General features: G+C 41.3%; 1 protein-coding gene across 1 annotated transcript; it reads right to left on the bottom strand.

The window, feature by feature from the left end:
• Positions 1-2: 2 nt before the first annotated feature.
• Positions 3-27979, bottom strand: LOC147003566 (vomeronasal type-2 receptor 26-like). The gene is made up of 6 exons (XM_085842250.1): positions 27526-27979; positions 25320-25611; positions 21361-22158; positions 10227-10436; positions 6280-6403; positions 3-2381 (listed from the first exon to the last, which is right to left on the bottom strand). The coding sequence occupies exons 1-6, from the start codon at positions 27732-27734 to the stop codon at positions 1405-1407; spliced, it is 2610 nt and encodes an 869-aa protein (XP_085698376.1). The 5' UTR covers positions 27735-27979; the 3' UTR covers positions 3-1404.

Raw genomic sequence — 27979 nt, 5'->3', positions numbered from 1 at the left:
AATTGATTGAGAATGCTTTTAATATTAGCATTATTGGGACATAAATTACATGGTGTACAATTCATTCATTTACATTATGAAATTTTCCAGATGTGGGAGCAAACCTAAAATATCAGTACTCGGGAGGGAGGCTAAGGCAGAAGCGTTACTGCAAGTTTGAAGCCAGTCTGGATATCATGGAAAGTTGCAAATAAATAAGTAAAAAGAAATGAAAATTTACTGGTCTTATTTATATTGGTGTTGTCTTACAACCATTATTACATATATTTTATTTTTTGATTAAGTGTGATTGGCAACATGAGCACAGAACTGCATATGAACACAAAGGCCAGAGCTGTTGGATCCCTGGAGCAGGAATTACAGGTGGATGTGAGCTTCCCGACATGTGTCCTTGCCACAAAACTGGTGTCCTCTGGAGGAGTAGCAAGTACTCTGAAACACTGAGCCATCTCTCAATTCCCACAGTCACATTTAGAACTTCATCACCCCAGAAAGAAATACTGTACCCTTTAGACCTCACTCCCCACCAATCTACCCTCCAGAGAACTCAAGAAACCACTAGTCTAATCGGTATCACTGTGGTTCTCCTTCTCCAGAATATTTCATTAAATGGAATATTAAAATATATTATTTTGATTGGCTTCCTTAACTCACTATAAAATTCTGAATACTTAACTATATATTAAACAGTATACTACGTCTTATGTTTATTTTTATTTACAAAAAAAAAAAACTTCCTAGTTATTGAGTAAGCGATACCAAACATTCATCAACTGATAAACATTTAGATCCTTTCAATTTTTAGTATATAAATAATGCTTCTCTGAAGATTCATTTACAGTCTTTACAGATATGATTTATAATTCTTGGGCATATATCTAAGAGTGAGATTGCTCGATCAGATAGTAAATCTGTAAAGCAAGTATAATGAAAGGTTGAATTCCCAGTCGGGCTCCTCTAAAAGCAAAAAAGACACATCAACAATCTCCCTTTCAATTTCGCACACACTCAGCAACCCTTGACATTATCATCATCACCTCATGACACTTTTCCCACCGTTGCACTGTATATATGGATGCAACAGGTGTTCTGTGGTTATCAAGCAGGGGTCAAAGAACAAATTAGTGATGTCACTTCACTACATCCACCATGTGGGTCCTGGGTATCACACTCAAGTTGTCATGCTTACTGGCAAGCACTTTTATCCATTAAGCCATCTTCTAAGTTCCCCTATTCAAACAGCTCTTTTAACAAATAGCTATGGAGAAAAAAATCAGTGACCATCTATGTATCACTATGTATCACTATAAACCAATCAGTCAATAGGATTTCGTCTTAAGTATCTCCCTTGAATATTGATCTGTCTTAATACCTTTTGATCCACAAAGAAAGAGTGAGCCAAAATCATATATTTGGTTCTGGTGACTCCCCTGAGAATTTATACCTTCTCTGGAGCAGCTCCCCCTGTTTTTCCTGCTGTGCACAGTACCCTTGCTTTAGCCAGGCAGGAGTGTTCTTCTCAGGTTTCAGTAAGATGATGTAGCACTTGGGAATGAAGATGCCACCCAGAAGCCCAGCAGTGTAGGCCAGGATGGAAAAGATCTCTACAGCCACAGTGGACTTTCCCCGGGCACTGTAATACAGGGGAAGGAAGGCTGTCCAGACACTGCAGAAGAGCAGCATGCTGAAGGTGAGGAACTTGGTCTCATTGAAGACATCTGGAAGGCCTCTGGCTAGAAAAGCCACAGAGAAGGTACCCCCTGCCAGGAAACCCAAGTAGCCTAACACAGAGAAGAAGGTGGCACCAGAACCATCATGGCACTGGATGACAATGTGCTGGGGCTCTGAGATCATATCCTTGTCTGGGAATGGTGGGGAGGTGGCCAACCACACCCCACAAAGAAGAACCTGTATTAAGGAAGCAATGAGGACCACTGAGGTCGAAGCACTAGGGCTCAAGAATACCTGGATCCTGCTCCCTGGAATGGTGACTCTGAAGGCCAGGACCACTGTGAGAGTTTTGGCCAGAACAGAGGAGACAGCCACTGTGAATACCACAGCAAAAGTGGTCTGACGGAGGAGGCAGGTGGTGACAGTGGGTCTCCCAAGGAAGAGCAAAGCACACAGGGCACACAGGGAAAGAGAGATCAGGAGGAAGTAGCTGAGAGTTCTGTTGTTGGCCCTGACCACAGGTGTATCCCGGTGCTTCAGGAACACTCCGAGAACCAGGACAGCCAGACCAGCCAGCAAGAATGCTACCAAAGCCAATATGTATCCCAGTGGTTCCTCAAAGGCCAAGAAGATCTCTGTCCTGGGCAGGCAATGGTCTCTGGTGTGGCTCGAGTAATGCTCCTTGGGGCACAGAAGACATCTCTTCATGTCTGTGGGAGACACATAGACACCATTTCTGTAACACTATAGGAACTACACTAGCTCTGAAGGAAGTTATCCAGAGCTTAACTTCTCTTGCAGCATCTCCATCAATTATTATATTTATGCATTATTCTTGGTGACCAGGGATGGAAATGTGTTAGAGGTATGAAAAAAATTAATATTCTATATCTGTCTTATGTGGGGGTTTTGTATCTGTCTTAAAAGTGTGTACTGTAACACAACCTGGCTTTGAACAAGTTGAGTAGCAGATTACACTGAATTCCTAAGCCTCCTTCCTCATCGCCTTAAATGATTTGATATAAAATTGCACTACTATACCTAATTTATATGAGTTTGTGTGTGTCAGTGTTTGTGTGTGCATATGTATGTGTACTGGAAGCACATGCATGTAGAAATCAAAGATTATCATTGGATATTGTTCCTTAGTCACTTCCCACACCTTATCTTACTAATAAAACTTATTAGTAAGATCTACCATGTGGATCTCAGGAGCTAATTTCAGGGTGTCAAATCTAATAGTGAGTACTCAAACCCATCTCAACAACTTCATTTTTTAAGAAGTATTTATTTTACTAGTTGAGTGTTTTATCTATGGAAAGACATCATGTGAATACATGATAAGTGTGTAAGTCAGAAAATGGCATTACATCCCCCTGAAACTGGAGTTGCACATGGTTGTGAGCCATGTAAGCACTCCTAACTGCTGTGCCATTACTCTTCAAACCCTTTCCATTCTTGTTGTTGAGAAAGGATCTCTCACTGAACCTACAGATCACTGAGTTGAACACATTGAGTAGCAACTATACATTTAAATTATGTGAACTTCTTAGTGGTTCATTTTTTTCTCCAATGCTACAAGATATTAACAAATGTTTTAAACTGAATCATACACCCAATACTCATTTGTTAAACTCCATCAGTATCTTAAAACCAAGCTGTATTTCTCATTAAGTTAACTGGAGAAGATGTAATAGAGGTTAAATGTCATCACCAGGATAGATCCTACTTCCAATAGGACTGCTAATCTAATGAGAAGTGGGAGTTGGAGAAAAGTGTGAGTGCAAATGATTTCATCTCAGCACTTGAGAGGCAGAGAAAAGTAATTATCTTTCAGTTCATAGTAAGTCTGGTCAAAAAGGTGAGTTGTTCAATGCCAGCCCAGGCTACATTGTAAAACCTTATCCAAAAGCCAAACAACAAACTGAAAAGAGGACAGGCAGATAGACAGATGCATGCATGCACATATACACACAGAGACAAAATCTTCAGCAAAAATTAATCCTAATGGCACCTTGACCTTATATTTCCAGCTTTCAGCATGTAAAGTAGTAAGTTCTGTCAAAAACCAACCCAGAATGTGGTGGCCTGTGCCAATTCAACCTCTAGGATGAACCCCACTAATACAGAGAAAGGAAGTCACAACACGATATCCACCATGAGGTTTAAAAAGCAAGTGAAATTCATCAGTGTCAGTGGAAGTCAGGGGGAAGGTCAAGGGAGTGGGTGTCCCATGCAGTATCTCAAAAGGGGTCAAGTTAAAATGGTAGGGGGTGTTCATGGCCAAGAGGAGGGGCACCAACCAGTCTGAACCAGTCTCCAAGGTCAAGTTAGTCAAGCACTCTTGTAGAGGTTTATTTTCTATACCGCCCTGGGCTCTGGGGATAGTACGCACAATGGGGCTTCTAATTAGTCCCCAATATCTCTGCCAATCCCTGACTTACCTTAAGAGACAAAAGGAAGACCATTGTCTGATCCAATTACCTTGGGCACTCTGAATCTCTGGAAATTTTTCTTCTAATATCTTCTTAGCTACCATGGTAGCTGTTTCCTGCTTGGTGGGGAATGTCTGAACCCATCCAGGAAAAACATCTACAAACACTAGAAGGTATTTGTAACCATATTTTCCTGGCTTAAATTCTGTAAAATTGACCTACCAATAAACTCCAGGCTGTTCTTCCCTAGGTCTTTTGCCCTGTTTACTCTTGGCTGCATAAGCATTTACTTACACTGCTCTACTATCTTTCTTGCTCAGAACATGAGGTCTATAGAGAGAGAGATTTCTGAGGAGTATAGTTCTCTGTTCTTGTGGGTGCCATTGTCCTACATTTTCTTGGTAATAGTTGGAAGGTTATCCCAAAGGAGAGGCAGCAACCTTTTTTTTGTTTTAATTGGATGTTTTCTTTATTTACATTTCAAATCTTATTCCCTTTCCCAGTCCCTTCTTCAGGAAACCCCCTATCCCATTCTCTCTCTCCCTGCTTCTATGAGGGTGTTCTCCACCCACCCACCCACTTCTGCCTCCCACCCTCAGTTTCCTTACACTGGGGCATCTATAGAGCCTTCATAGGACCAAGGACCTCTCCTCCCATTGATGTATGACAAGGCCATCCTCTGCAACGTATGCAGCTGGAGCCATGTGTATTCCTTTGTTGATTATGCCATGTTTCTTGATCAGGATCCAGAGTGTGTACACTCTTTGGTAAATGTAGTTCTGGGAGCTTTTCTTCTCACCTTCTGCAGCCAACAAGATGTTTCTATGCCTGCTTTAGCCCATTTTAGCTCCCAAATAAGTAACACAGAGACCTAATAAACTTATTAACAGACATCAAGGATTGTGCTAGGCAGATATTCATCTGTGTATGGCTGCCTACTCCCACTCATTTGGCATTACCTGCAATCTGAGTATTGCAGTGGATCGCTCTATTCCATGTATATCCTCAAAGCTACTCCTCTAAAAATCTGCCCATGGAGAATCTTCCTAGTCCTTCACCTATTCTTCCTTTCTTACACTATCCTTTTGACTGCCAACCCTTGACTAGGATCACAAGACCTTCCCTACTCCTTTCTGCACAGCTATAAGCTGACTCAGAGGTGATGGAATAGAATTTTTACACATCACTGAGAAGGAGATGATTGTCAATGTCAGTGCCTAGACTACAACCAGATCTCTGGATGTAGCAATCAGCACCTGAAGGCACAGTGCACAAAACCATCCCCAACATCTCCCATCAAGACACAAATGAAGAAGGAATTGCCATGGCAAGACCAAGATGGCAGGTAATAGGACATTGGGTTGGGAAGTAGGCCAGTTGAGAAATCTCTGGTGAGGATAGCTCAGAATCTACCTAGGTATAGTGACTGAAGCTTTTAATACATATAAAAGCCTCCATATTGTTATTCAAATGAAGGGCTGGAATAGAAAATCACTTATTTTATAACATTTTCCAATGGATAATCCATGAGGTTGTGCAATTATGGATCATTCATTTGTCTTTCTCAATAAAGCACTTTCCAAGAAATAAGTATAAGGGAAGCATTCTCTTATATTTTTCGTTGTGAGCCTAGCCTTTAATGGCTGAGCCATCTCTCCAACCCGGGAAGCATTCTGAATGGTGTTCCTACCTAAGTCCACAGGAAAGCAAAGAATGGCACACCTCAGAAGATAGGAGAGATGGTATAAATGAGAATGGCCCCCATAGGCTCATATATTTGAATGTTTAGTTCCTACCAATTAGAGATGGATTGGTAGCTGTCGCCTTATTTGAGGAGGTGTGTCACAAGATATGGCCTCTGAGAGTTCAAAATCCAACACCAGGTCCACTCTCCACATTAACAACTGCATGCTGCCTGTGAATCAGAACTTAAGTTCTCAGACACTGGTGTAACATCATGCCTGATTACCTCCTGCCACATGTCCTGCAATTAAAGCCATGGATTCAGCCTGTGAAACTCTAAGTAAGCCCCATTTCAATAAGTTTCTTTTAGAAACTGCCTAGGTCATGGTGTCTCTTTACAACAGTAGAATAGTTATTAAGACATTGGAGAAATACAGTAAGCTCACATTGCCCTGTGAATCTCTCAGATTCCAGTTCCATAAGCCCTTACCTCTTTGGTCTGCAAACTGTCCCTCAGGGCATGGCCTGCAATCAAAACAGCAGTGGGGGGCTCCCAGTCGGGGTACCTGGCTGAACCCTGGAAGGCAGCTTTCACTGCAGATGGAGGTGGGCACCTAGTAACAAGGAGCATAGTGTCACCAGTGATTCTCCAGAGATAAAGATGCCTGAACTCACACTGAGAAGCAGAACAGAAAAGTTTCCTCTCAGCCCACTATATGAGAGGCCTTTCAGAAAATATTTCTGCCCAAGTGATGCCAAACTGTACAGCTACCATTGTGTGTAATAGAGGATGGGCTACATATAGTTTCCCTAGCTATAGCTTCAGACCTATAAGAAACTGTGTGAGGGTTGGCTTCCAATCTCTCTGTAGCTCATATGTTAACAATTGATGGTAAAAGGCTATAGAGATGGCTCAGCTGTCAGGAGTGTGTGCTGCTCACTGACAGAAGCAGTGTTCAATCCCCAGCACCCACAGAGCACCTCACAGCATAACTCCAGTTCCAGAGGATCCAATTCTCTCTTCTGACTTCTGCAAGCACCAAATGTATACATAATACACAAATATTTGTGCAGGCAAAGTATCCATATATGCAAAATAAACAATGAAAACTATGATATTGTCAGACATTACAGAAACACTGCCATTCCCTTCTGTCAAGTCAGCCTGCTTGTCTCAGTTACAAAACCATCATTTTCCCACTATTTCCTTCTATTTATCTCTTTTCTTCTTTTAGATACAATCCATAGCCTGAGCATGCTTCCTTTGATACTCTCAACATTCTATTTCTTATTATGATGCTCCCTGGTGCCTTGTGGCTGCTTGAAGGCCTCTGTGCCTAACTTAGAAGACATGGTTGCCTTTCTTCCTCTTCCCCAGCTCCCTCCCCTGTAAAGATGTTGAGATTTACAATTTGACTATCCTGTGGTTTTCTCATAAACTCAAAGTGTTCTTGAGCTTCAAAAAGACTAAATTTGTGGATAATGACTCCGTTAAATCACACACACACACTTTCAGATTACACTCTTTTCATGCGACTTCCAAGGACTGACTCAGTTTCTCTTGGCCCAGCTCTACTTCCAGGCAAGGATCATCAAGTTAGAAATGTGGGATGCTGAGGTATCTGCCACAACAGAAAGCCAAGGAAATCCCAACCGGGTCAACCCCATTGAAAAGTACTTCAAAACAGTCCTCTGAACATTTACCATGTGTCCTTTATACTTGACAAATCCAAGAATGGGTACCTCATTCTCATGTGGAAACCTTAAGACCACCACAGACAGGTGATGCCACCAGACCTAAGTTAGACAAAGTTGCAGAGGAGGGGACTCTATCCACTGGCATATGCTGAGGTCCAGCACAGCATCACAGAGTTATCCGGGAAATGCAGCAAGGGTAGCAATGGAAATCAGGGCCAGAAGCTGATGACTTCTTGGAATCTAACTCTTTAACCCTTTGCTATTCTGTGACCAAAAGCAGTTGGCTTCTGGCAATTAACTCCTGCTGACAGAAGCAGGGGTAAAGAAAAAGCTTGGTTACTTAAGTTCTTTTCTCTTTGACCCAGGATTCTCAGTGGCCAGGCAAGAGGCTTAAGAGTTCCTTAACTCTTTGTGAGCCAAAGAGGAAAGGAAGAGAAAGGGAAGAAAAAAGAAGAGAGGGGAGGGGAGGGGAGGGGAGGGGAGGGGAGGGGAGGGGAGGGGAGGGGAGGGGAGGGGAGGGGAAGGGAGGGGAGGCGAGGGGAGGAGATTTTCAGGCAAATACAGAGACACACATACTAGATGAAGATAAAGAAAGATGCACTGTCACTTTTTATAGTTCTTAGTTTTTATACTTTGTCAAGATAATTGATAACATGATTTTCTAAGCTTTTTTTCCATTCCATAAGTTCATAGTAAGTTTAAGTCAACAGTTTGTGTCATAGATCTATAAGATTTAAGGAGTTACTGCAGAATTGTTTACATGCCTTTCAATTAAGACTAGTACCTAAATATTCATTATCTGTTACTAGCTCCATAAGTTCATTATAACTTTAAAGCAATAATTTTTATGTCATAAGTTAGCACTGTTTTGCCAAGAAACAAATCATCTACCTTGTGTCTTACTTTTTTGAAGCATTGTATAGATAGACTAGTCAATCATTTATTTTCTGCCCTTGCACCTATAATAAATTGCCCTTACCAATAGTTACCAGTTGGGGGCCTTGTTCCTAATCTAAAAACAGTGTTCTCTTTGACTTTACATTTGTTCCAATCCTGCTTTCTTTTCCTAGTACAATTATCCTGTGACACATGAAACTATTTGCAGCTGTTATTATATAGGGGCCTTGAGATTACTTGTATCAGTTTAGGAATGCAATAAAACCATTACCTGGAATTATGCAATCATCAATTCATCTATACAGCATTACTACTAAAAAACACAGATTCATTTTGATTCTGCAGGAGATCTACCAAATAGAGTGGGTTGATACACAGGAATCATTAGGCTATATAATAGTGACAGGAAAGGCATATCAGCAGCCAGAAGCACACCTAGGATGAAGTCTCTAAGGACCTGTATCTCACAGAACACCCATCACAGCTATACAATTTTGTGCCATCTCCAAAAAAAATACACCTGCTTGCCATAGCCTTTCCTAGATGGCTTATAATAGGCACAGGACAGAAAGCTGAATTATTTTGATGCATCAGATTACACACATAGACAGGTCTACATCAAAGCAGCTGATAATTTTGTTAATAAACATCAGCATTTGAACCTCATATGTTTCCAAAAGTCTTGTGTATTGAATCACTGGTTACAAGATAATGGGTTTTTTGAAGAACCATTGAATACTGATGCATCTGACCTAATCAATTCCTTGATGGACTCTTAATTTAATGAACTATTGTAGATGGTGGAAGGAGGACATGGGAATTAATTGAGGAATGTATCAATGGGGCTATGCACTTGTAAGATATAATGTGTTTACCTATCAAATCTATCTATACTACAACCTCCAACTCACTGGTCCCATGAATTGGGAAACCTCTTCCACCAAACACACCTGCTGCCAAGACATATTGCCTCAGCCACACATACCCAAAGCAATGATCCATCTGGCCTTGGATCTCTCATACCATGAGTCAATAAAAAAACCTTTCCTGACTTCACAGATTCTCTGGTATTTGTCATGGATGGGAACTCTATCACAACAAGTAACCTGAGGGTGTCTGCTGAGACCACTTCCCAGATAGCCCATGCGAAAGTGTTTGGCTTAGTGGGTCACAGCCTTCCTCTTCACAGAGCAATTTCAGAATACAGACAATGAAAATACTCTCAAAATACCAAGAAGTACACATTCTGGTTCTATTTTGTGAGTCTAGTATATCTTCTCCTCATTTTATACAAGTGTCTATGATATAAATATGTGTATTTTGCTTTTACATCTATGTAGAATCACACGCATGTATGTACTACTGCATGTGGTGGCCCAAGGTTACTGTTGGGGAATCATCCTCCATTGCATTTCCACTCTGCACTTTGACACTCAAAGTAAAACTATGAGATAACTTGAATGGCAAGTCTCACTAGCTAACTTGCTATGAGCATCCAATTCATGTCACCTTCAAAAACAAAATTACAAGTAGAACACATTGCCAGTTAGCATGTACAAACTTATTGGAGATCCAAAGTCTGGGCCTTGTGCTTGCTTGCACAGAAAACACTTTAGCCAGTGAGCCATTATTATAGCCCCAGCTCTGATACATTCATTTTTGCTGGTCAATAAATTATCACTCAAAGAAAGGTCTCTTGTAAGGTAAAGAGCATGAACAGTTATAACTGAATGGCCTACATCCACTTCATGCATAAGTAGGCATGAGGAACCCTGGACTTGAAATTTCCCAGAGACTTTGAAACACTAGGACAACAGTTTTCTCTGCATTCAGGGAACTTACTTGCAGATCCTCCTTCAACTGAACCATCATTTTGTTCCCTGAAGACGCTTGAGGGTCTATCATGCCTACGTGGACCAAGTGGAATACACCTGCAGGAGTCCTCTGCCCTTGGAAAATATCAAATTTTGTCACCAAATCTCCGTTGGCATCAAACATAATCTTGATTCCATCCAGAGTCTTGAAGTGTACCTTTTTGAGGGCATGGAGCAGCTGAGAAAGAAAGGGAAATATTGTTGACTGTCCAGGGACTGTTCAGTGTCTTGTCCAAATGGTGTCTGAAGGTTTACAGAGCTACTTCAATCAAAACTATCCACAGTAATAATAAAGGGGTAAAACACATGCAATATTTCTAAGGACTCAAGAAAATATTCTAGCTTTACTAAAGTAATAATTTATAATACTTGATCCAGATCAGTTTTAAGAGAGAAAACACATCTCACACTCAGCAGGGATTTCAGAGAACAACTCCACAGGAATGCTCTGTTCTGCTGCAATGTGAGACACAGGAATTGAATTTATGCTTGGAAACAAGAGCCTTTACCCACTGAGACATCTCATCAGCCTTAAAATTGAACCCAAAATATTACAATGTGATAACTTGGCTCCAGTGTCTCATTTGTCTGTGCACTACTGTCCTCACACTTCCTATCATACTCTTTAGACTCCAAACCCTAGCAAGACTTCCACAGACAGGCTCCAGCCCACCTAAGCCTCCCAATCACTTTGACCAGGCTATTCCACCCCTTCAGCTCCACACATGTGGTTCATCTTATTTATCTCCATTCTAGGGTGCAGGCACATGCTGTCCCTACCATCTGTAATCCTATCACTTCTTCCCATAGTGAGACTTCTTACCCTTGATTCAGACCTCAGGTATTTCCTGACAGACCTTCTCAGGTCTTACTAGGCTCTTCACTTGCTCATCACTCCTTCATTTACTTTACACCTTCATCCTAGATTACACCCAGTTATCACCACACTCATATATTATTATTTTGTGATAGTATTTTGCTATGTAATATAGATTGGCATGGAACTTGATTCTCTTGCCTCAATCTCCTGTGTACTAAGATGGGTCACTGAACTTGGCCTCCTGTAATTTCTAATCTGTGCACCTTGACCAAAAAGCCAACAACTATCACTGTTCTTCTGGTTCAAAACTATGTGCATCTTTCACTTAGCACATAGAGACTCAGATAATCTCTCTGAAGGCAATGAAAACATAGCCCCTCCTTAACCACCACACTTATTTTACCTCATCAGTGAGTAGTGTGTCTTCCAAGGGTCATCATGCATATCTAGGCCTATTCTACACAAAGAAGAATGGAAAATGTAGATGGGAGAGACAGAGAGACAGAGAGAGAGAGAGAGAGAGAGAGAGAGAGAGAGAGAGAGAGAGAGAGACTGGATACTGGAGGAAAATGAAAAAAGGTTTTATATAAATGTATGAAATTTTAAAATAATAGTATACATAGAAAATGAGATAAGGACATGATAGTTGGCTCAGTCATTAAAGTCTTGCCACACAAGTTAGAAGACAGGAATTAAAATATCCAGAACCATCCTAAATGACAGGTGAATGTGGCATTACCTCTGTACAGCTTCATGGGGATCGAGCGAGGCAATACCCAGAGTAAGTTATCTACCATCACAAGCCATATCAACAAGTTCTAGGTTTGAGTGAGATACCATGCCCCAAAGAATAAGGTAGAAGAGTGATTGAAGGGTAATTTCTCACATCATCCTCAGACTTTCTGAGGCATATACACACTGTAATCACATCTCAATCATATGCCTGCATGCCTGCCTACACACACACACAAGCACACACACACGCACACACACACACACACACATATATTGAGAGAGAGAGAGAGAGAGAGAGAGAGAGAGAGAGAGAGAGATTTGATATGTCTTTGAAACTCTGACTTTCAGCATGCCTGTACTAAAAGCATCCACTGTATATCTAAGCTCAAATTTAGGACAGTAAAATGTTTACCATTATATGAAAATTAAATGTACTAGGTATCTTGTATTTGTACAAAAGAAACCCACTGGAACTGGATTCATCTGATATCACACACACAACATGGATTCCTTGAAAAATGCAGCTTCGCTCTTTCGGTCAGAAAAGCACAGGAGTAGCTAGGGCGCAGGGTCGGCTGACACTCGCCAGCTACCCACAACACCCTCCACAGGATCTTAAGACTTCTGGTGAGTGGAACACAGCTTCTGCTCCAAAACAATTGCACGCGGGACCCGAGACTGCATTACTTAGGGAAGCAGAAACTGGCCTAAGTACGGCCACCGGCCTCATCCGGCCGGACCAGCACGGGGTAGCTAGAGCGCAGGGTCGGCTGACACCCGCCAGCTACCCACGACCCCCGCCACAGGAATTTGAGACTGCTGGTGAGTGGAACACAGCTTCTGCTCCAGTCCAATCACGCGGGACCTGAGACTGCTTTGGTTGTGGAGGCAGAAATCCGGCCTACATAGGGCCACAAGCCTCTTCCGGTCAGAAAAGCACCAGGGTAGCTAGGGAGCAGGGTCGGCTGACACTCGCCAGCTACCCACAACACCCGCCACAGGATCTTAAGACTTCTGGTGAGTGGAACACAGCTTCTGCTCCAATCCAATTGCGCACGGGACCTGAGACTGCATTACTTAGGGAAGCAGAAACCTGCCTGAGTAGGGCCACAGGCCTCATCCAGCCGGACCAGCACCGGGGTAGCTAGAGCACAGGGTGGGCTGACACCCGCCAGCTACCCACGACCCCCGCCACAGGATTTTGAGACTGCTGGTGAGTGGAACACAGCTTCTGCTCCAATCTTTAAACTGTGACAACGACAACAACTAACCCCAGAGATTACCAGATGGCCAAAGGTAAACGTAATAATCTTACTAACAGAAACCAAGACCACTCACCATCATCAGAACCCAGCACTCCCACTTCGCCCAGTCCAGGGCACCCCAACACACCAGAAAAGCTAGACACGGATCTAAAAGCATATCTCCTGATGATGGTAGAGGACTTCAAGAAGGACTTTAATAACACACTTAAAGAAATACAGGAGAACACTACTAAACAGGTAGAAGACATTAAAGAGGAAGCACAAAAATCCCTTAAAGAATTGCAGGAGAACACTGCTAAAGAGTTACAAATCCTTAAAGAAAAACAGGATAACATAATCAAACAGGTAGAAGTCCTTAATGAAAAACAAGAAAACACATCCAAACAGATGATGGAAATGAACAAAACCATACTAGACCTAAAAAGGGAAGTAGACACAATAAAGAAAACCCAAAATGAGGCAACACTGGAGATAGAAACCCTAGGAAAGAAATCTGGAACCATAGATACCAGCATCAGCAACAGAATACAAGAGATGGAAGAGAGAATCTCAGGTGCAGAATATTCCATAGAGAACATCGGCACAACAATCAAGGAAAATGTAAAATGCAAAAAGAAACTAACTGAAAACATCCAAGAAATACAGGACACAATGAGAAGACCAAACCTACGGATAATAGGAGTGGATGAGAATGAAGATTTTCAACTCAAAGGACCAGCAAACATCTTCAACAAAATTATAGAAGAAAACTTCCCAAATCTAAAGAAAGAGATGCCCATGAACATACAAGAAGCCTACAGAACTCCAAATAGACTGGACCAGAAAAGAAATACCTCCCGACACATAATAATCAGAACAACAAATGCTCTAAATAAAGATAGAATACTAAAAGCAGTAAGAGAAAAAGGCCAAGTAACATATAAAGGCAAGCCTATCAGAATTACACCAGATTTTTCACCAGAGACTATGAAAGCCAGAAGATCCTGGACGGATGTTATACAGACACTAAAAGAACACAAATTCCAGCCCAGGCTACTATACCCAGCCAAACTCTCAATTAACATAGAGGGAGAAACCAAAGTATTCCACGACAAAACCAAATTCACACATTATCTCTCCACGAATCCAGCCCTTCAAAGGATAATAACAGAAAAAAACCAATACAAGGACAGGAACCACGCCCTAGAAACAACAAGAAGGTAATCCCTCAACAAACCTAAAAGAAGACAGCCACAAGAACAGAATGCCAACTTTAACAACAAAAATAACAGGAAACAACAATTACTTTTCCTTAATATCTCTTAATATCAATGGACTCAACTCCCCGATAAAAAGACATAGACTAACAAACTGGCTACAAAAACAAGACCCAACATTTTGCTGCTTACAGGAAACTCATCTCAGAGAAAAAGATAGACACTACCTCAGAATGAAAGGCTGGAAAACAATTTTCCAAGCAAATGGTATGAAGAAACAAGCTGGAGTAGCCATTCTAATATCTGATAAGATTGACTTCCAAACCAAAGTCATTAAAAAAGACAGGGAGGGACACTTCATACTCATCAAAGGTAAAATCCTCCAAGAGGAACTATCAATCCTGAATATCTATGCTCCAAATACAAAGGCAGCCACATTCATTAAAGAAACTTTAGTAAATCTCAAAGCACACATTGCACCTCATACAATAATAGTGGGAGACTTCAACACACCACTTTCACCAATGGACAGATCATGGAAACAGAAACTAAACAGGGACACAGAGAAACTAAGAGAAATTATGAATCAAATGGATCTGGCAGATATCTACAGAACATTCTATCCTAAAACAAAAGGATATACCTTCTTCTCAGCACCTCATGGTACCTTCTCCAAAACTGACCACATAATTGGTCACAAAACAGGCCTCAACAGATACAAAAAAATTGAAATTGTCCCATGCATCCTATCAGATCACCATGGACTAAGGCTGATCTTCAATACCAAAATAAATAATAGAAAGCCAACCTTCACGTGGAAACTGAACAACACTCTTCTCAATGATACCTTGGTCAAGGAAGGAATAAAGAAAGAAATTAAGGACTTTTTAGAGTTCAATGAAAATGAAGCCACAACATACCCAAACTTATGGGACGCAATGAAAGCATTTCTAAGAGGAAAACTCATAGCTCTGAGTGCCTCCAAAAGGAAACTAGAGAGAGCACACATTAGCAGCTTGATAACATACCTAAAAGCACTAGAACAAAAGGAAGCAAATTCACCCAAGAGGAGTAGACGGCAGGAAATAATCAAACTCAGGGGCGAAATCAACCAAGTGGAAACAAGAAGAACTATTCAAAGAATCAACCAATCAAGGAGCTGGTTCTTTGAGAAAATCAACAAGATAGATAAACCCTTAGCCAGACTCACTAGAGGGCACAGGGAAAGCATCCTAATTAACAAAATCAGAAATGAAAAAGGACACATAACAACAGATCCTGAAGACATCCAAAACACCATCAGATCCTTCTACAAAGGCTATACTCAACAAAACTGGAGAACCTGGATGAAATGGAGAAGTTCCTAGACAGATACCAGGTACCAAAGTTGAATCAAGATCAGGTTAATGATCTAAACAGCCCTATATCCCCCAAAGAAATAGAAGCAGTCATTAATAGTCTCCCAACTAAAAAAAGCCCAGGACCAGATGGGTTTAGTGCAGAGTTCTATCAGACCTTCAAAGAAGGTAAAATCCCAGTTCTTCACAAACTATTCCACAAAATAGAAACAGAAGGTACTCTACCCAACTCATTCTATGAAGCCACAATTACTCTGATACCTAAACCACAAAAAGACCCAACAAAGATAGAAAACTTCAGATCAATATCCCTTATGAATATTGATGCAAAAATCCTCAATAAAGTTCTTGCTAACCGAATACAAGAACACATCAAAACAATCATCCATCCTGACCAAGTAGGTTTCATCCCAGAGATGCAGGGATGGTTCAATATATGGAAATCCATCAACGTAATCCAGTATATAAACAAACTCAAAGACAAAAACCACATGGTCATCTCGTTAGATGCGGAAAAAGCATTTGACAAGATCCAACACCCATTCATGATAAAAGTCTTGGAAAGATCAGGAATTCAAGGCCCATACCTAAACATGATAAAAGCAATCTACAGCAAACCAGTAGCCAACATCAAAGTAAATGGTGAGAAGCTTGAAGCAATCCCTCTAAAATCAGGGACAAGACAAGGCTGTCCACTTTCTCCATACCTATTCAACATTGTACTTGAAGTCCTAGCCAGAGCAATTCGACAACAAAAGGAGATCAAAGGGATACAAATTGGAAAAGATGAAGTCAAAATATCACTTTTTGCAGATGATAGGATAGTATATATAAGTGACCCTAAAAATTCCACCAGAGAACTCCTAAGCCTGATAAACAGCTTCGGTGAAGTAGCTGGATATAAAATTAACTCAAACAAATCAATGGCCTTTCTCTACACAAAGAATAAACAGGCTGAGAAAGAAATTAGGGAAACAACACCCTTCTCAATAGTCACAAATAATATAAAATATCTTGGCGTGACTCTAACTAAGGAAGTGAAAGATCTGTATAATAAAAACTGTAAAATAAAAACTGTATAATAAAAAGTCTCTGAAGAAAGAAATTCTAGAAGATCTCAGAAGATGGAAAGATCTCCCATGCTCATTGTATCAATGTATTGGATCAACATTGTAAAAATGGCTATCTTGCCAAAAGCAATTTACAGATTCAATGCAATCCCCATCAAAATTCCAAATCAATTCTTCAACGAATTAGAAAGTGCAATCTGCAAATTCATCTGGAATAACAAAAAACCTAGGATAGCAAAAACTCTTCTCAAGGATAAAAGAACCTCTGGTGGAATCACCATGCCGGACCTAAAGCTTTACTACAGAGCAATTGTGATAAAAACTGCATGGTACTGGTATAGTGACAGACAAATAGACCAATGGAATAGAATTGAAGACCCAGAAATGAACCCACACACCTACGGTCACTTGATCTTCGACAAGGGAGCTAAAAACATCCAGTGGAAGAAAGACAGCATTTTCAACAAATGGTGCTGGCACAACTGGTTGTTAACATGTAGAAGAATGCGAATCGATCCATTCCTATCTCCTTGTACTAAGGTCAAGTCTAAGTGGATCAAGGAACTACACATAAAACCAGAGACACTGAAACTTATAGAGGAGAAAGTGGGGAAAAGCCTTGAAGATATGGGCACAGGGGAAAAATTCCTGAATAGAACAGTAATGGCTTGTGCTGTAAGATCGAGAATTGACAAGTGGGAACTCATGAAACTGCAAAGCTTCTGCAATGCTAAAGACACCATCAATAAGACAAGAAAACCACCAACAGATTGGGAAAGGATCTTCACCTATCCTAAATCAGATAAGGGACTAATATCCAATATATATAAAGAACTCAAGAAGGTGGACTCCAGAAAGTCAAATAACCCCATTAAAAAATGGGGCTCAGAACTGAACAAAGAATTCTCACCTGAGGAATACCGAATGGCAGAGAAGCACCTGAAAAAAGGTTCAACATCCTTAATCATCAGGGAAATGCAAATCAAAACAACCCTGAGATTCCACCTCACACCAGTCAGAATGGCTAAGATCAAAAATTCAGGTGACAGCAGATGCTGGCGAGGATGTGGAGAAAGAGGAACACTCCTCCATTGTTGGTAGGATTGCAAGCTTGTACAACCACTCTGGAAATCAGTCTGGCGGTTCCTCAGAAAATTGGACATAGTACTACCGGAGGATCCAGCAATACCTCTCCTGGGCATATATCCAGAAGATGTCCCAACCGGTAAAAAGGACACATGCTCCACTATGTTCATAGCAGCCCTATTAATAATAGCCAGAAGCTGGAAAGAACCCAGATGTCCCTCAACAGAGGAATGGATACAGAAATTATGGTACATTTACACAATGGAGTACTACTCAGCTATTAAAAACAATGAATTTATGAAATTCCTAGCCAAATGGATGGACCTGGAGGGCATCATCTTGAGTGAAGTAACACAATCACAAAAGAACTCACACAATATGTATTCACTGATAAGTGGATATTAGCCCAAAACTTAGGATACCCAAGATATAAGATACAATTTGATAAACGCATGAAACTCAAGAAGAATGAAGACCAAAGTGTGGACACTGTGCACCTTCTTAGAATTGGGAACAAAACACCCAGGGAAGGAGTTACAGAGACAAAGTTCGTAGCTGTGATGAAAGGATGGACCATTTAGAGACTGCCGTATCCAGGGATCCATCCCATAATCAGCTTCTAAACGCTGACACCATTGCATACACTAGCAAGATTTTGCTGAAAGGACCCAAATATAGCTGTCTCTTGTGAGACGATGCCAGGGCCTAGCAAACACAGGAGTGGATGTTCACAGTCAGCTATTGGATGTATCACAGGGCTCCCAATGGAGAAGCTAGAGAAAGTACCCAAGGAGCTAAAGGGATCTGCAACCCTATTGTTGGAACAACATGATGTACTAACCAGAACCCCGGAGCTCTTGTCTCTAGCTGCATATGTATCGAAAGATGGTCTAGTCGGCCATCAATGGAAAGAGAGGCCCATTGGACTTGCAAACTTTATATGCCCCAATATAGGGGAATGCCAGGGCCAAAAGAATGGGAATGGGTGGGTAGGGAAGTGGGGGGCGCTATGGGGGACTTTTGGGATAGCATTGGAAATGTAATTGAGGAAAATATGTAATAAAAATATTAAAAATTAAAAAATATATATATTAAAAATTAAAAAATAAAAAAATTAAAAAAAATTCAGGTGACAGCAGATGCTGGCGAGGATGTGGAGAAAGAGGAACACTCCTCCATTGTTGGTGGGATTGCAAGCTTGTACAACCACTCTGGAAATCAGTCTGGCGGTTCCTCAGAAAATTGGACATAGTACTACCGGAGGATCCAGCAATACCTCTCCTGGGCATATATCCAGAAGATGTCCCAACCGGTAAAAAGGACACATGCTCCACTATGTTCATAGCAGCCCTATTTATAATAGCCAGAAGCTGGAAAGAACCCAGATGTCCCTCAACAGAGGAATGGATACAGAAATTATGGTACATTTACACAATGGAGTACTACTCAGCTATTAAAAACAATGAATTTATGAAATTCCTAGCCAAATGGATGGACCTGGAGGGCATCATCTTGAGTGAAGTAACACAATCACAAAAGAACTCACACAATATATATTCACTGATAAGTGGATATTAGCCCAAAACTTAGGATACCCAAGATATAAGATACAATTCGCTAAACGCATGAAACTCAAGAATGAAGACCAAAGTGTGGACACTGTGCCCCTTCTTAGAATTGGGAACAAAACACCCAGGGAAGGAGTTACAGAGACAAAGTTCGTAGCTGTGATGAAAGGATGGACCATTTAGAGACTGCCGTATCCAGGGATCCATCCCATAATCAGCTTCTAAACGCTGACACCATTGCATACACTAGCAAGATTTTGCTGAAAGGACCCAAATATAGCTGTCTCTTGTGAGACGATGCCAGGGCCTAGCAAACACAGGAGTGGATGTTCACAGTCAGCCATTGGATGTATCACAGGGCTCCCAATGGAGAAGCTACAGAAAGTACCCAAGGAGCTAAAGGGATCCGCAACCCTATTGTTGGAACAACATGATGTACTAACCAGAACCCCGGAGCTCTTGTCTCTAGCTACATATGTATCAAAAGATGGTCTAATCGGCCATCAATGGAAAGAGAGGCCCATTGGACTTGCAAACTTTATATGCCCCAATATAGGGGAATGCCAGGGCCAAAAGAATGGGAATGGGTGGGTAGGGAAGTGGGGGGCGCTATGGGGGACTTTTGGGATAACATTGGAAATGTAATTGAGGAAAATATGTAATAAAAATATTAAAAATTAAAAAATATATTAAAAATTAAAAAATAAAAAAATAAAAAAAAAATTCAGGTGACAGCAGATGCTGGCGAGGATGTGGAGAAAGAGGAACACTCCTCCATTGTTGGTGGCATTGTAAGCTTGTACAACCACTCTGGAAATCAGTCTGGCGGTTCCTCAGAAAATTGGACATAGTACTACCGGAGGATCCAGCAATACCTCTCCTGGGCATATATCCAGAAGATGTCCCAACCGGTAAAAAGGACACATGCTCCACTATGTTCATAGCAGCCCTATTTATAATAGCCAGAAGCTGGAAAGAACCCAGATGTCCCTCAACAGAGGAATGGATACAGAAATTATGGTACATTTACACAATGGAGTACTACTCAGCTATTAAAAACAATGAATTTATGAAATTCCTAGCCAAATGGATGGAGCTGGAGGGCATCATCTTGAGTGAAGTAACACAATCACAAAAGAACTCACACAATATGTATTCACTGATAAGTGGATATTAGCCCAAAACTTAGGATACCCAAGATATAAGATACAATTTGCTAAACGCATGAAACTCAAGAAGAATGAAGACCAAAGTGTGGACACTGTGCACCTTCTTAGAATTGGGAACAAAACACCCAGGGAAGGAGTTACAGAGACAAAGTTCGTAGCTGTGATGAAATGATGGACCATTTAGAGACTGCCATATCCAGGGATCCATCCCATAATCAGCTTCTAAACGCTGACACCATTGCATACACTAGCAAGATTTTGCTGAAAGGACCCAAATATAGCTGTCTCTTGTGAGACGATGCTGGGGCCTAGCAAACACAGGAGTGGATGTTCACAGTCAGCTATTGGATGTATCACAGGGCTCCCAATGGAGAAGCTAGAGAAAGTACCCAAGGAGCTAAAGGGATCCGCAACCCTATTGTTGGAACAACATGATGTACTAACCAGAACCCCGGAGCTCTTGTCTCTAGCTGCATATGTATCGAAAGATGGCCTAGTCGGCCGTCAATGGAAAGAGAGGCCCATTGGACTTGCAAACTTTATATGCCCCAATATAGGGGAATGCCAGGGCCAAAAGAATGGGAATGGGTGGGTAGGGAAGTGGGGGGCGCTATGGGGGACTTTTGGGATAGCATTGGAAATGTAATTGAGGAAAATATATAATAAAAATATTAAAAATTTAAAAAAAATGCAGCTTCTATGTTGTCCCTCAGTGCATATATGGAGCATCCTTGCGGAAGTACATAGCCTGCTACACTTCTACAGCTAAGTAAAAACCATTATGCCTGTTCCCCAACCATCTCTGAACCATCCAATACACACATGTGTCTCTCACCTGCCAGGGCTGGAAGTCCTGGGAGTTTGTACCTTTCCCATCCTGGTGCTCAGAGGATATCATATCATGTAGGGCATGAGCAATGCTGTAGACAGCTGTGTAAGCAGCATCAATTCTACTCACTTCTGGAAATGGGTGTGGCTTGTTTTTCAGACTCTCATTCCCTGTGCAGAACAAGACACCCTCTGTCACTGTGCTGTTCTGGTAGGGCCATGTACAATCAAAGGTGAACTCCCAGAACTTCTTTATAAACATGTCTTCTGGGGTCTGGCTGGGGCGCAGGTAAGCAAGGAACTCAGGGAAGCCAATGGCCCTGCTGCTGTGATACAGAAGGCCAAATGTGCCTTGCAACACCTGGGAAATGCCTGGTATGGTCAGGGCAAGTGCCATGTGCAGAGTGTCTTTGCTGACCCACACCTGTCCTGAGACATGGACAGCCAGTAAGCCATACAAGATGAGCTGGAAATTAGAATTGCTCAAGAAAACCAGAACAACTCTGGCTGTACATTTCTGCATCTTCTGGACAGTCTCTTCAATCTTCCCCAAGGACTGATGGGAAGGGACCTGAAGGTGATACTCAATGCACACACCAGCTGGACTCAGCTGCTGAGTAGCCAGAGAGCTGGCCTGCTGCCCAAAGTCATCATCTTGGGCAAGAATGATCACCCAGGACCATTGAAAGTGAATTATCAGCTGGGTAACTGCATGGGAAGATGTAATGTCACTAGTCAGGGTCCGAAGAAAAGATGGAAACTGGATCTTGTCACTCAGGCTGGGTAGTGAAGAAGAGTAACTGACCTGTCAAGGAAGAGCCAGGCAATATGAGAGTAGATGAGATCCAGGACTCAGGAGCAAGCTAATGGTCTGGTTTGAATGTCAGAAGGATGGGGATGGGAGAGATATCTCAGCAGTTCCAGCCCTTGCCCGTCTTGTAGAGGACCCAAGTCCTATTCCAGGCTCCCACATCTGGTGGCTCACAACTATTTATAACTCCAGCCCCAGAAAATCTGACACTTGCTTCTGGCTTCCTCCCACACCTGTTGCATAGACTCACACAGACATATACACATACACATAAATGTATATTATAACCTAAAGCATAACAATTTTCAGGAAAGGAAATGAAAATAATGTGTTGCATTTACCTTTAGCTACCACACCTAGCTCCAGAAACAGGTCAGGATACCAGCCCCAACCCAGCTTCCCTTGCCACAGATAAAAGAAACACACACACACACACACACACACACACACACACACACACAGTTGTTCCTTTTCAACTTGCCTTTGGACACAATTGCTGGACACTACTATCTCCCTCCTGGAAAAGTGTGCCCTTGACAATATTCTTATCTCCGAACCTCCTACCTGCCTTAAACTTTAGTTGCTAAGATAAGTTGTTTAGTCCCTGATAAATCTCCCTGACCACTCACCTGTAAGAGGGGCCACAGGTCTCATTCCTCCTGAGACCTCGCATGGCTACTTGGTTCTTCTCTCTCCAAAGCATGGCGAACTCTCCTCCCTTGCATATGTCTCTTTTCCTCCAGAGACTTGGAAGTCCCGCCTATTCCTTCCGCCCAGGAAATGGCCCATGGTTTCTTTACTGACAGATCAAGAACCAATTGGGGAGCAAGATAGTATCAGAACCATCCCTACAATAATGCTCTGTAAAAAGTGCTGATTCTACCAAGCAGCTGTGTGCCCTTCACTAGCCGATCATCACAGACAGCCCTGTAGCTTTTCATCATCTGTCCTTCCCATTGCCCACCCCTATATTTGTTTCCAGCACCTCAGCTAGGCTTGTTCTGATTCTCTCATTTGCACACAGCTGTTTGGATGTTCCTTAGAAAATTTGTGTCTGTGCGTGTGTGTGTCTATATTTGTGTCTATGTTTCTATGTCTGTATGTCTGTCTGCCTTTCAATGATGATACATGTATAGACATAGAAGACTCTGGTTTTCCAGAGGCTCAAACTCAGGCCATCAAGCTTGTTAGCAAGCACCTTTACTCAATGAGCCATCTTGCTGTACCTGATAAGAACAAATGAATTATGGGCTTTTATCAGACCACCATTGTGAGGTTTTCCAGATGTAAGAGAAATGGGAATCTGATTTATCAATTTGTTAAGGAGGAGGTGTTAATATGTTCTTAAAACAGAGAGTACTTGGAGATGTGACACGTGGGTTCTGTGTCTGTGGTGGTTTGGTCTGGTCTGGTCTGGTATGGTCTGGCCTTTTGTGGTCCAGTCTAGTAGGTATGGTTTTGAGAGGCACCAATTGTGGCTGGTCAGCCTCAGAGTATGAGTGAATACCTTCTTCTACTACAAACAGTGTAAAGTTTATACTGTCTTAAGACAAAGGTCCTAGCTTCTGGTTGCTTCTTGTGGAGAGAAAAGGCTCACTTAAACTCATGCAGGTGGTCTTGCCAGGCTGTGCAATAAAACAAAAGCTATTCTGTTATGTTTGGATTGCAGATAAGCTATGATCATTTCTATGCATAAGTTTGTCCCATGAAACACATATTACTAGTTGAAAACAAATTATATTTTAATACAAATATTAGGACAAACAGACTAAAAACAATTCATTGATTTTCACAAACTCAAAATTTTTCTATTATCTATGAATAAGTGTTTCTCCTGTATGAATGATTTGCACCACATAAACATCTGCTAACCATGCAGGATAGAAGAGGGAGTCACATGTCTGGGAATGGAGTTACAGATTCATATAAACCACCATGTGGTTATTGGGATTTGAAATTTTTCTAAAAGAACTCTCAGTGTTCTTTATCTCTGAGTCGTATCTCCAGTCCTGAAATTCAAATTTAACTAAAATTTATCTTGCAGCCCTACAAGATGGAATACAAGAAGTTCTTTTAAAATATTCAATGTATCAAGTTTCTGTTCTGAGCATAATAGTACACAGGACTCAGACATCAAAGGGAAGAAGATCAAGAGTTCAAGGGCAACCTAGATTACACAGAGAAATGCTGCATACATGCACACACACACACACACACACACACACACACACACACACACAAATACACACCCAGAAAAAAACAGAAACGAAGTTTGGTTTTGGGTATGTTATCATTTACGGAGAAAAAAAATGAAGTTTCTACCAATTTAAATATGCCTCATTTTGAGGATGGAGAGATACCAAGATGACTAAAAGCACTTGCTGCAAAATCATAAGGATAGGAGCTCAGATCCTAGTACTCCTAGAACTAGTTGGGCATCCCCTTCATGACAATAACCTCAGCTCTAAGAGGGATACACACAGGAGGCTGGGTGGAGCTTTCAACCTTCCAGCCTAGCCAAGAAATCATGGGCTGTAGGTTCAGGAAGAGATCTTGACTAAAGGGATAGGTGGAGAGTGATGTAGGAGGCCTCTCGGGCCTCCACAGATATGAAAAGGTTCATGTACACACACACACACATGCACACTATCACACTATTTCTAATAATAATAACAAATTGATGGATTGATTAATATGGTGATGGAGAGATTAGTGAGTGGTTAACACTACTTGGTCCTCTATCATAGGACCCAAGTTTAATTTCAAGCACCCTCATGACACATAAAAACTATATGTAACAACAGTTCTAGAAAGTCCAATGCTCCCTTCTGATGTCCACAAGCTAGCTAGCTATATATATAAATATATATATATATATGTATATATATACATATATATGTGACAAAATACTCAATACACATAAAATTTTTTAAATAAATTTTTAAATAATAAAAAATTTTCTCACTTTTTTGTCAATGCAGGAGATGATAATTATTTCTAAATTATCAATACATGGAGGAGAGAACCATGTTGGACATGGAGAATATTTCAGGGAAGCTGGCTCCTCAGCAGAGCTGCTCACTGCTGTGACCATCACCGTCATCATTAAGAGACTGCACCACATTCACTAAAGAATAAGGCTTTGTGCAACTCACCTGGGGAAACTTGTACAGTCCCAGAAGTCTGGCCATGGAGACAGACAGGGATGACCGTGTGTCCCCAACCAAGGCAGCCTGAGGAGAGCCATGCTGGCATGTGTAGTTGGGGATGGGCTCCTCCTGCCCTGTGAGAAAGCCCATTGTCTCATAGAGGGCTCCATGCACTGAGTCCCCAGAGTTTCGAATGGAAAAGCCCAGTGTCAAATTGGGCAACAAGTGAGCACTCCTATTTATCTCTTCAATGGCAAAGACGAAACTCTGGGCCACCCGGTAGCCCCACATGGAGGCACTGAGGGAAAGAGAAGCCCACATTATCACTCATTATGTGGTAAATGGAACAAGAATGAACACTGTGACTCAAGTGATCTGAGTAAAAATGTACATCTCCTCAAACACTTGTACAGAGATGTGTACATGATGAGCACATTTCAGAAAAGTCAAATGAGAACCAGAGGGAAGGCAGAGACAGTAACCAAATGGAGAGTTTCAGAAGACAGGAAGGACATTTGAAGATCTATTTTATAGACTGGGATTGGTGGCCCACTTGTTTAATCCACCACTCAAGAGACGGAGGTAGGCAGATGGAGGTTAAAAAAACTAATAAAAAATTAAAACATACATACAACCAACACCAAAATTACTCAACAAGTCACGTGTATATATATTTTTTATATATTTATTCACATGTATTTATTCAACCATAATAATTAAAGAATAAAAGGCCATATTTAAAAGAGAGGGTGCATATTGGAGGTGTTTAAGGAAGGAGAGAAGAAAGTGTATATGGGAGGATGTTTGAGACAGGATCTCTCTATATAGCCTTCAATGATCTGGAACTAGGATATATATTGACCTCAGCTACATGAATGCTGGAATTAAAGACAAGTGCCACCATATCCAACTGATGTTGTTACATTTTAGTTAAAGGTTTTTTTAATGTACCTTTGTTATGTATTGAATAGAGTAGATTTGTTTTGTTTTGAGTCTGAGTCTCCATATCACTCAGTATGACCTCAAATACACTATAAGGCCAAGAATGACCTCGAACTTCTTTTAAGTATATATGGATATGCATGTATGTATAAGTTAGAGGTCAACTTCTAGTACCTTCTTCAACCATGCTGAGTGTATGTGTATGTGTGTGTGTGTGTGTGTGTGTGTGTGTGTGTGTGTGTGTGTGTGTGTATTTCCCTGTGTAGTGTAAAAGCTGATGCTATAGCAGGATATTTTTTAATTGCATCTTTAAAATCATTATTGTGTGCACATATGTTTTTATAGAACCACAGAAGCTGCAACACATGGAGGTCAGCAAACAAAGTTCTGATTCAGTTCTCTTCATCCACTTTTATGTGGGTTCCAGATCATTCAGGTCATGTATCAGGCTTGAAGGCCAAGTACTTTACCCCATGAGCCTTCTCACTGCCCCTCTCCACCTTACTTCTTGTGACAGGTTACATCACTGAAACTGGACTTCATCCATTCAGCTTTTCCAATCTTTTGGAATCTTCCTGTCTCACTTTTCCTACCCACAGTTACAGATGCTCATCATGATAGGTGTACATGTGGCTACTGCAAATTTAATCTCAGGTCTTCATGTTTATATAGTCAATATTTCAGCCACTCGGGCATTTCTTCAGCCCTTAATACCTTACTCCTCATTCTCCAGTCTCTACATCCCAGGTTAAAAGTTAAATTTTGGAAGAACTTAAGTGTGCAAATGATGAATTTGTTGTTGAGAGAGTAAAATCAGAAATTCAGGGTCATCTTTGAATACCAACTGATCTGGAAGCAATGTGAGACTCTGAGTAAAAGTAACAAGCAAAAGGAGTACAATAGACTGGAACTATAAGGGCTAACGACTGATGAAAAATCTATTCAATACACATTTATTCATTTAACAAATAAGACTGCCTAGACACTACTTTAAGAAGTAAAGATATAAAAGGATCAAGAATCCACACCTGACCTGTGGAGCTCAGACATTTCAGCCAGTACGTGAGCACCTAGATATCAGTCTGAACTAAATAAGAAAGATGGAGAGGGGAGATGTAAAAGGAGAGCAACAGAGCTACTGCATTTACACAGAGAAAGGACGTGGCCATATAGCTGGGATTCTGAGAATAAACTCTTATCCAAGCTTTCACACAGCCTTGTAAAGCTGCTTCTGGATTTCAGAGACCCCTACCCCTCATATAGCACTTACATTGAAGTCTGCAGCACAGGTGGTGGGGCAGTGAAATTAGACAGGGTACCATCAGAAAAGTGAAAGATACAGAAGCTGCCACCCACAATTACATCTCCAGGACGGTCAAAGCGAGGACTCTGCCTTGGAATTATCCAGACTCTTGGTCCAGAAAGGGCAGACCCAGAGAGATATCCAAAGAGAACAGGAAGGAGAGTATACAGCCACATGCCTGTTAGAGGCCAAAGAGTCAATGACAAGACAGCCCCATTTGGGGAATTAGCTAACACTGAAGGAGGCTTTTATCTGGGAGATTACCTTTGATCAAGGGCCTGAGGCTAAGACCACACTGGGAACTCTAGGCTTGCAGGATGTGTGAAGAATATTGATCATGAGGTGGTAGAGATGGGTGGCTATTAAATCCCAGAACCATTAAAAGTTGTATCTCTTTCTCTTGAGCTTTCCTAGCCTCTCT

This window comes from Mus caroli, unplaced genomic scaffold (genome assembly GCF_978045245.1).
Source record: "Mus caroli unplaced genomic scaffold, Mus_caroli_1 scaffold_8, whole genome shotgun sequence".
Taxonomy (NCBI): domain Eukaryota; kingdom Metazoa; phylum Chordata; class Mammalia; order Rodentia; family Muridae; genus Mus; species Mus caroli.
This window is presented reverse-complemented; position numbering and strand designations above follow the sequence as displayed.